Below are 10,723 nucleotides of genomic sequence, written 5' to 3'. Positions count from 1 at the left end.
TGTTTTATACATTGAAACGTTCACTATATTGAAAGGCTGTGGGCTCAATTCAATCAAACCTGGATTGCGGTAGTCTGTAAACAAAGTCACCAATCATTGCTCTGGTGGGTTCAATTGAATTTCAGCTCGCACCTGTCTCAGTGCGTTTGTCAACTGTGCACAGAAAAGGCTTGTAAATGAAATAAGTTGGGTTACAAATAGGTTTTGATCCAGCATGTGGTCCATGTGCATGTTTCTTCATGATACATAAAACATGGCCCAATATATACTTAATATGATAGTAAAACAACTGTGTCAGGTCCTTACAGTTGTAGCAGATCACAATGTCCCAAATAATAACAATAATACTACTAATAATACATATAATATAATTCGTATATTAACACAATGTATTCAAATTTAATAAATCATACATATTTACCCCTTGTATTATTATTATGATTCTTATTATTATTGAACAACCTGCTGGAGATCTATTGCCAGTGCTTAGTTTCTTCCCATCCTACTGAAACCCGAGAGGAGAGAGAGTGCATTGCATCACTACCCACTCCTCGCAGCATTGGTCGCCATCCATCCACCTTTCCTCTTTCCAGTACCAAAACAGATGGTGGAAAAATCATCACATCTGCCGGGACGCAGGACAACAATAGACAGCATCTAGCCCAAGAGAACCGGGGCGTCCATCATGTTTGCTGTCAAGAGCTCCATGAGGCTGTGAGCGCCGTCGTGATTTTTGACACGGGGTACCATCACGGCAGCCGAGGATTCTTCTCGCGACTGTCTGGGCTCTCCATCGAGTGGGGAAGATGGCCGCCATGAAAATTTTAACCAGCAGTGGGCTGTTCTTGGCGTTCTGTGCGTTGGGGTTGCTAGCCATGGCAATCTGCACCGACTATTGGTATGAGACAGATGCGCGGAGACACCGAGAAAGGTGTAAAAACTACGCCAACAAGAGAAACGACCCGGGGTACATATATATCTCAAATAGCAATCTCCCCCTCCAGATGCCCCCAAAGGGCATTGAAAGGAAAGATAACAGTCCAAGTGCCGGAGCTCAGCCTCTTATTAGGGAAAAACGGCACTTTCTGGCCGCAGCGTCAGCTATGGAGTCCCACTGCAGTCGCCAGTTCAATTCAACCATCTCTGGGCTCTGGAGAAAGTGTCATCGAGATGGATTTGACCTGGAGACAGAGGATCTCATATATAAAGGTAAGGATGCTACAGCTAATAGCCTACAAGGCCCTGGTGTGATGTGGTACTGATACAGCTCACTGAGTGTAAGCATGATGCTCAGATCCAAGTTTAACATGATTTTATTGATACACTGGGCATGGGATTAACTGTTGCTCGTAACTGTCACTGTAGGGCCGTTGCCAAAATAATATTTTACAAGAGGGGCTGTTGTTCATCATTGTAAACTTCAGTAGCAAATAAATAATCAGTAAATAATCTAAATGGGAATGCCAGTTGTATACGTGACGCCGAAGACGTGAAACCTGCGTATTTTTTTACGCTTTGTGTGTACAACGCTGTCCATGGTGCTGAATTTCTTTTCAGGCTTTGCGCCCAGCCCGTTCGCCTAGCAGCAGCACGCTATGGCGGAGGAAGGGGGGTCTTCCCTTGTAAAAGCGAAACGGTTTTTGTCTCAGGTGCTATTTGGACTGCTCAATTTTGATGAGTGCATTTGGCATCTGTTACGTTAAAATAGTAGATAATGTGTTATGGGTGATGCGTCGACTGCCACGGGGGAGATCGAGAGAAGACCAACGACTGAATTATTGATAAACATCCTGGTTCGTGGGAATTTTGAGCTGCAGGAAAGAAAATCACAGTGCATGGAACTCTCGCAGAACGGCCTCGTCCGATACATAACAGCAGAGCTTTCTGTGCAATGCCATGAGGCGTTCATGCCTGACTACTCTGAGATTCTGACGAATAATGAGAGAACAACAGCATCAATTTTAGCATAAACACAGTACCTTCGTTTAAGGAAATTCAGGACACTGAATATTTTGGAGAATTTCCCACACATTATAGCGTGTTTGTTTACCAGGATTTTTTCCTTATGTATTCAATCAGATTCGAACTGTCCAGAGTAGGCCTAGAGGACATGTTCATGGGTTGTTCCAAGAAAATAAAGTTCCTTTTGCATCCCTTTGATATTTTAAGTAGAAATTGTGCACCAATGTTGAATTTTAAAAGCCTGTTATATTAAATGAAATGGAGAATTCAATAAATATTTACATTTGTAACAAGAATAAAGACTGTGGTGCCAATAATATTCAGCATTTTGACATGTCACTCTATGCACCCTCAGTGACTTCTAGGAAGATTTGAACCCACTTAACCCCAAAACTTATCCAAGTTTTCAGCATCATTGTAAAGCCCTAATTATTTTGTTGCTTTGAAAAAGTAATTTCTGAAGATTATTATTTATTTATTTAATGTGATTAGTGATTAATTTACGTCCGTCCCTCATTTTAAGGTCAACCCTGTTACGTGAACTGAGCTCTTTTTTTTATATGGGGAAACGATTCATTTTTCTAAAGAAACACTGAACACCTAATAGATGGGTTAGCTGACAACGTCACGAAAACGATGCTCGCGATTCAATGGGGCAGAAAAATATGTGTTGTTATTCTGAATGGCCAACTAAGAACAATGACAAACTGCAATGTGGGGAATCGTATGTGGCTCGTTTCAACTAGTTGTATCTTGTTCTTGATACCATGTCTTGTTTTGACTGATGTCATGTCTATGCTAATATGGCTCAAATTTGCTAGCTAGCTAACCAACAACTGTAACGATGTATTTGAGAGACAACAAGTAAGTGCTCATTGTGCAAATGTATTTGTTTTCAATAAACATGGGAGAGGAAATACAGTTTACATGCTGTCAACAATCTAAGCCAACACTGTCTGTTTATGCCCCATAGTTGCGCATGCATCGGTTTTGTTAATCAACCAACACATCTATAGTAAAACCATAGTGTAAAAGCAGGTGAGTTGGTTCTCTCTTTTTTGCCTGTTTTGTGGTGGGAAACTGAGCGGGTCGAGCATAACGTCACCCTAGAAATGTTTTTACAGTGTATTTTTTGGGGGTGAAGCTTGCATTTAATTGTCATTCTGTTTCACACAACAATCTTCCATTCCCCATGTCATAAGTGGATTTAAGGCTGACTTCAACCCTGTTAAGGTCAACCCTGTTACTTTATTTGGCACTTACTATAGTCATTTTTTTTATTTAACTTGAGATGGAAAAAAAATTCAGTTGAACATGTGGTCTTTATAACAGAATGTTAAAATTAGGTGAAAGCAAAAAAAAATATCATCACTTCTCAAAAGGCACCGAATTGGTGGAACGGCCCTCATGCTGAGGTAAACAGTTACTGTTGTCAGAATTGTGGGAAAGTGAGCTGCTTTCTTTGATAGAATAAGGTAATCTGTAGCATATCATAAATCGACAACAACATCCACTACATCCTCAGGTTGAATTGTATTGAGACACATAGGCCCACTGGACAACATGATATTCTATCTAGCTGCTCCCTTGTTTATCAGAATGATGAGTTGGTCTGCATCTGCAGACACCTCACAACTCAAACCTCAAAGTGTCTCTATAGTGAAGTTAGTGAAGATATGTTTGTGATTCAATGCTACATCTATGGCATGAAAACAAATGACAGATCTGGCTACCACCACACTATGAGACCAGAGCACATTGAAAGTGATTAATCTGGCCAATACTATAGATTCTCCTCAGTAACTGGGACTTGGACCCCAATGCAGAAATGTCTATTTCCTCTCTCAGGCTGCTATAGTTCCATATGAGGCTGTGAACTGTTGGCTCCATGTTTTAGCCTGCATACAGTACTTTTTACTTCCTTTACTTCCACGTAGTTGAATGTTTGCAGCTGAAGTTCAGGTGTTCTAAGAGTGGAGCTTCACACTGTAGGCCAATAACAATGTGTTGGTGATATCCCTGCCTCAACATTGGGTTCTCACATTTGATTACTTGTTTTTGCTGCCTTTGACCTAAAATGTATCAAATAATATTAGCGAGTAGGTAGTCAGATCTGCTACTGAGCAAGTGCTTAGTAAATTGGTCTCCATCCATTGTTCTTGGTCTTGAGACTCACACAATGTTAGATTTTGCAGAAGTAGTCATGGGACATAAATGTCTCACCACTCATCTGGATGTATTGTGCTTCCCCAACGAACATGAGAACAATTAATTATGTATTTCTGTACTCTGAACTGAGTGAACTCAATATGAAATCCTTGTAAAAACCCTTTTTTGAACATTCATACTAGTTCATCTTTTCTTTTTTGATTCTTTCTCATGTTTATTCCAGAACCATATAGCCTTTTCCATTCATGGTGACTGACTAGGCTTCATGACAGGGGTGTTCTTCACACTTACAAAACCACGTCATAAACATATTCCAGCATAAATCTCCCTTCTCCCTGATCTAACAAGTAACTGTTGGTAAATCAACCACAATGATTACAGTACACATCCAGGAATATGTGAAGATCTTTGCAATAATCATATGTCATTTGAGCATACATAGGTGGTCTATCTCATCGCAGTGATATGATGAAACAGCAATGCAAGACTCGTCTCTTCCTGTTGTTATAATTGGTCTGGATACCCACCTCGCACTGAGAGATAATTAGAGGCTGATCTACATGAATGATGCCGGATGCTGTTTCTGCTCTAAATCACAGCTAGCTGTCTCTCACGATGAGGCACACTGAGGATATTGCATGATGACATCATTCACAGTGACACAAAGGACTCAAAACAATTTTCCTCTTTTAGAACTACTATAGTGTCTACATGTTTAGCTGAGTCACTATATTCAGTGTGGTTGAGTTTATTGTCTGCAAAGCAGCCTGTTTTATCAAGGTCTTATCAAGACTGTGTTTCTATCATAATCATCAACTCTTTTCTTCAGGATTGATTCAGCGGTGCATCCCAGTCAAGTATCACTACTCTTCCTCCATCCTTCCGCGCAATTTACCCATCAACATCACCAAGACCATCCGTCAGGATGAGTGGCATGCACTCCGTAAGTCTGAGCCTGTCTGTCTGTCTGTCTGTCTTTCTTTCTTTCTTACTGGCTGTACAGTATGTCTGGACTCTCCCTGGGTTCAATCATTTTCTCTCTCTCTGTCTATCTCTCTAGTTCTCTTTCTCTCGAACTGTTATCTCAGGATCAAATACATTTAAAGTGGCGGCCATTGAGAGCAATTTCATCTTCTTGTTATCACTGTTCACCCCTCCCGGTCGCCCTCTCTAGTTCTGATATCCTTCAAAAAGATAAGGAAGATTACATGTTTCCATGAAGGAAGTGACAGGGATTTGTAAGGGTGTATGGCTCTATTTGTGTCAGGAATATTTCAGTGTATCATATGCCGTGAATATGATTGTGCAGACATTGCATTTCTGTGATGTGCATGTTATAGATCCCACTGGGCCTCCTGCTCTGATCTCCACTGTTCTTTGTCCACTAAAATGACGGAGGTGTGTGTCTGTTGGTGCAGATCTACGCAGGATGACGGCTGGCTTTGTGGGCATGGCCGTGTCTATCATCCTGTTTGGCTGGATTATCGGAGTGTTGGGCTGCTGTCAGCAGCATGACCTAATGCAGTATGTAGCTGGACTACTCTTTCTCATGGGAGGTAAGAGCTGGCTCCTCTCTCTGTTTGGTGTGTGTGTGTGTGTGAGAGTGTGTGTGTGCGTGTGTGTGTGTGTGTGCGTGTGTGTGTGTGTGTGTGTGTGTGTGTGTGTGTGTGTGTGTGTGTGTGTGTGTGTGTGTGTGTGTGTGTGTGTGCGTGCTTGCGTGTGTCATTTTGCTGTTTGCTTGAGTAATTGGAGATGTCTTTGTTTGATGCATTGTGTAGACTACAGTAGTTGTGGGTATATGCGCTTGTGTGTGAGAGAGAGCTATACGTGTGAACACATATAGGTTTATATAATAAGATGTACAAGAAACTCATGACATGGAATGTGAAGATGTTACCATTTATTGTCTGGCTGACCCACTAGGTCTACCAACATAGGAATGACATAATACTGTATATAGTTCATTGAAGTTGCTGTGAATCCCATACATTTCCGTTTGTCTCCTTGTCCTCCCTCAGGAACGTGTTGTATCATCTCCCTGTGTACGTGTGTGGCGGGCATCAACTTTGAGCTGTCGCGTTACCCACGCTACATGTATGGCCTCCCAGAGGATATTAGCCATGGCTACGGCTGGTCCATGTTCTGTGCCTGGGGGGGCTTAGGCCTCACTCTGCTGGCTGGTTTCCTGTGCACCCTGGCCCCATCCCTAAGCACCCCCTCCCGTACAACCGTTCACAAGCCCAGGCAGGAGAATGGAACCGTGTGATGGGACTGTGTGACTGGCCCACGGCGCGCACAAATAAGCAACACCCATCCAACTTCGTCCAACGTTTTTGTCCAACCACCATCTCACCTCATCCCCCTTCCCTGTCCATACCACCCGTCATCCGTCTGAATCATAAGTGTACCAGAGAAAAATTGTACATGGGAGAACAGAGCAAAGACAACCCACACCAAACTGTACTATTTACTGTACATCTAAGACACACAGAGCAATGGCCCCCAGAATACTTTGGGACATGGCAAGACCTTTTTGTTGTTAAACGTTTGACTAATAACTCTATGGAAGCCTAAAGGTGACTGTTTGTCTGTTTGTTTTTCCCAAGAGGAATTGTCTTAAAATGGTGCTCTCTTTTAACACACACAACACAGAACACAGTCCAAGAGCTTAGAAAGAAACAACAAGCATCTCTAAATGGAACAAACCAACAAACAAGAACATGTGGCAGAGCATCCTGTCATCATTCCTCTTTTAGTCGGGTGGTCTGTACTGTGTTTGTTATTGTTCGCAACAAAAAATTATGCTGGCATAAACTGTCCATTGTTTTGAATCAGCTGACTGATGTCAAGCATTATCCCTAGAAAGGACTTTACAGTTTAAGCCTAAAACCTGCTTCTTGCAGCAGAGGACCAAGAGCACAAACTGGAAATGGCAGGGGTGGAACAGCAAGATACAATTTTGAAGAGCAAATCTTTCAACGCTTCTATGATTCAGTATGTACAAATGCATCTCTACGTAGATTCAGGTTATTGTTTGTATAAAGTAACTCTTGAATAAGAAAAAAAATGTCTGTTTGTTTCGAGGTAACAATGGAAATTTGGGTCTTCAGTGATGTTGTTTGCTGGAATAAATTGTATGCTTCATGATTAGAAGAATAAGAGTGATTGCAAGGCACATTAAGTACTGTTTGAGAGTAGCAGAGGCAGTTAAAGGTCCAGTGCAGTCAAACATGTGATTTGTCTGTGTTTTATATATATTTCCACACTATGAGGTTGGAATAATACTGTGAAATGCTGATAATGCCATGTTAGTGTAAGAGCTGTTTGATCAGTTTTCCCCTCCCCACTCAGACCATTCCCAGACAGTCCTAGCAAAATTCTTGCTTGAGTATTTGCTCTTTGCTAAGAAGATGTTTTAATTGAAAACAATCACAGTAAGGTACTTGATTATTACCCAGAAATGATTTGATATTGAAATAAAAACGTCTGCATTGGACCTTTAAGGATCAGTAAATATTGTATGTTGAAGGACGGGGTTCAATGAATAAAAATGTAACCTTCTGGTAACACATTCAAACTTAGAAACAATGACAGATGGTAATTTACAGTTATAAGTGACAATACCTGCCGTCTTGGATTTGGCAGGAATTGAATGGCAGACACCAGTGTTGAACTTGCATTTAATGTATTCTGTCACAAAAACCTTTCACATAGCACAACACATTGTAGCAAGTATCAATACATTGAGTGATTTGTTTTGTGAGAATTGCTGCAAAATGCAGGTATTTGCACAGCATAGATTCCCAAAGCTTCTGTTAAAGTGTATCATTGAATCCATGTCTTATTCAACACAACATTTTTGTTAATATTCTTCTGTAAGTGAAAATGGGTAATGTTGAGATTTACATTGAGAGAGCAGTAGGGCTGTAAAAAGTCATACTCAATGTCATGTTTGCATTAGTAACACCACTGGTATGTTGTTTTTTCCTGTCTACCAATCCTTCTCTCCTCACGTTTGATGCAGGGGTGTCTGCTCTTGCACATAGCTGTTCTCTGTATTCTTCCTCAGTAGGGGAAACTAGGAATCAGCTCAGGTCTCTTGGAGACAAGACCAATAATGTTGCATCTTGTAAGCAGACAACATGATGTCCTGTTAAAGCATCATCTGCATCACTTCAGTATGAAGGATCCCTATTGAGTCGACGACTTTCCTGCTGAATGAATTGAGGGAGCTCACCATTTCTAATTTCAGTGCCACTTTTGCCCCAGGCAACAGGCAGTCATACTGGCCCATTGCAGTTTTCTGAGTCCCCTTCGCAATTCATAGAGATCAGGAGAGGTCAAAAGGCCCTCATTTGGGTAACATTTGATTAATGTACTCTGTAAGTACCCAGTTCTTGCAGGACTTGAGAGGTGTAATAATGATACAAGCACACTTGTGTATTACATAAAGGGTCTGGGATGAAACTCAGGCCATGTTGTTTGTGGCAGGTCTGGGTTCAGACAGGCTTCGGAGGCTAGCACTACACATGAATTAAGATGGAATTACAGGTAAGATGGAATTTATGTATTTTGTGAGTACAGAGTACTCAAGGAACACTGTTTTGTTACCTATATTTTAAAAAAGCACACTCATTGTGACACTTTTTCAGCAGTGTTATGAGTTGAGGTGATGAGCTATAACCTTTCCAGTGAATTAGTGTTTGACTGTAGATAAAAACATTGCCTCAAAGTGACTACAAAGTGAAACATCCAAACATTGTTACTACATGTAGCACCACCTCAGACTTGTAAAAGAGTTGTGGATATTGGTGGTGTTCTGCTGCCATTCTGAGCTCATCCACAGTCTTCTCCTCCAGTTTATATTAACACACATGTACAGGTTTTGTCCCTTAGATCTCTAAATTGGCCAATGGTATTGAATGCATGGATAATTGCTACAATAAACAATACATGTATTGCAATTGCGTTGTTTGAATCATGATAAAGGTTTTGTTGCTAATCCGGTTGATAGAGAAAAATCTGGGTAGCAGAGCAAGATTTCTGAAAAAGTAGTAAAATGGCCACATATAAAAGAATGAGAGAAGGGGTAAGCACAATATACAACTTGAATGCAAAAGTGACAGCAAAGTAGTTCTCTTATTGGGACTTCTAGTGTTTCATGAGGAACTGGAAAGTGTTCAGTGTGAGCAATGTGGGACACCATACAAATGCCACAATTTCAAGTGGCACCTCTTTAAGTAGCACTGCTATGATTTTCTACACGTCATTTATACTGGTTCAATCCACGAGGATGGAGAAAGACGATTAAAAGACATTATAGTCTCGCATGAGATCATTATGTTTCATTTCTTTTAATGTATTCAAACTTGTGTCCATTTTTTAATCTAATTTATTTTACTGAAATAAAATGTAATTAATAAGTCAACTGTGTCTGTATATTTCATGTATTTTGTCATCTTATGTCACAATAGAAAAACACTGAGCTTAGGTAAACCTCTTCCTGTGTACTGCCCATCTGGGCTTACATGTACACTATTTCACACTCATGGAGAGTATAATCAAATAGGCTATTATGGTTCTTGCAACCACTGCAGTAAAGTTTTGGTTGGACATGTGGCACATTTTTCAGAGGAATTACACGAATGCCATGATTTGACAATTAAAAAAACAACCATCATCCATCTGTTTGTCTTTCATCAGTATGTAGCACATATTCATTCTCCAAACTTAACACAGCATTTAGGAGGTTTTAAAAACAATCACATGGATGTTGCCGACATCTGTCAGTTAGTGAGCTGACACTGATTTAGTCCAAATGCTAGACTTACTTTAAGTGGACCTCAGTGGATGAATTCCCTGTAATAATATTAGGCTGCATTTAGACAGGCAGCACAATTCTGATCTTTTCCACCAATAGGTCTTTTGACCAATCACAGGTCTTTTCAAATGAGATCATCTTAAGGCTGATTTGATTGGTCAAAAAAAAAAATCGTAATTGTGCTGCATGTCTAAATTCAGCCATAGAGGCTAAGAAACCCTGGGCTAAGTGTTACTTGTACCATCTATTGCTTATGACACAGTGCCACCTAGAGGAGAGTTGTGTATTTTCTGGCTGTGTCCTCAGTCGTGTTAATTCCAGCAACTGAGAAAAAGTCAAGGCTGCAAGGTAATAGCTAACCATCGAACATCTGACTACAGATACATTGATAGTTCACATTTTTGCCCTTTTTCTTGCCCATGTGATGTCATTACATGATATTCAATCAGAGTACATTCCAAAATATACATAAAATAATGAAAAATAAACCTTTCATAACTGATCCCTATATCGTCTTCTCTCAGGGTTCTAACAAAAATATTTTATAATACAATAAACCAATTCTTATAGAGAAATGACTGGACAGTCTTCAGATGAGCCCTCATCCAATGTAGTAAAATACAATTCTAAATGCCATTACCTCTCAGCTATACTAGCCATTCTGAATCAACTCCTTTAAAGACTACAGGATCGATTTTTACAGGTAAGATCACTTTTTCAAAATGATATTTTTTTATTTTTTATTTTACTAGGCAAGTCAGTTAAGAACAA

The 10,723-nt window shown here is 40.3% G+C and overlaps 1 protein-coding gene across 1 annotated transcript; it reads left to right on the top strand.

The window, feature by feature from the left end:
- Window positions 1-546: 546 nt before the first annotated feature.
- On the top strand, window positions 547-9,555 carry LOC139412211 (transmembrane protein 178B-like). Its single transcript, XM_071159033.1, has 4 exons — window positions 547-1,209; window positions 4,961-5,074; window positions 5,550-5,687; window positions 6,150-9,555. The coding sequence occupies exons 1-4, from the start codon at window positions 807-809 to the stop codon at window positions 6,395-6,397; spliced, it is 903 nt and encodes a 300-aa protein (XP_071015134.1). The 5' UTR covers window positions 547-806; the 3' UTR covers window positions 6,398-9,555.
- The last annotated feature ends 1,168 nt before the right edge of the window (window positions 9,556-10,723 follow it).

The sequence above is a fragment of the Oncorhynchus clarkii genome, chromosome 6, assembly GCF_045791955.1.
Source record: "Oncorhynchus clarkii lewisi isolate Uvic-CL-2024 chromosome 6, UVic_Ocla_1.0, whole genome shotgun sequence".
Taxonomy (NCBI): domain Eukaryota; kingdom Metazoa; phylum Chordata; class Actinopteri; order Salmoniformes; family Salmonidae; genus Oncorhynchus; species Oncorhynchus clarkii.
This window is presented reverse-complemented; position numbering and strand designations above follow the sequence as displayed.

Coding starts and splice junctions, on each gene's coding strand:
- LOC139412211 (XM_071159033.1), top strand. CDS start 807: ATGGCCGCCATGAAAATTTTAACCAGCAGTGGGCTGTTCTTGGCGTTC. Junction 1,210..4,960: donor AGAGGATCTCATATATAAAG/GTAAGGATGCTA, acceptor TCTTTTCTTCAG/GATTGATTCAGCGGTGCATC. Junction 5,075..5,549: donor GGATGAGTGGCATGCACTCC/GTAAGTCTGAGC, acceptor CTGTTGGTGCAG/ATCTACGCAGGATGACGGCT.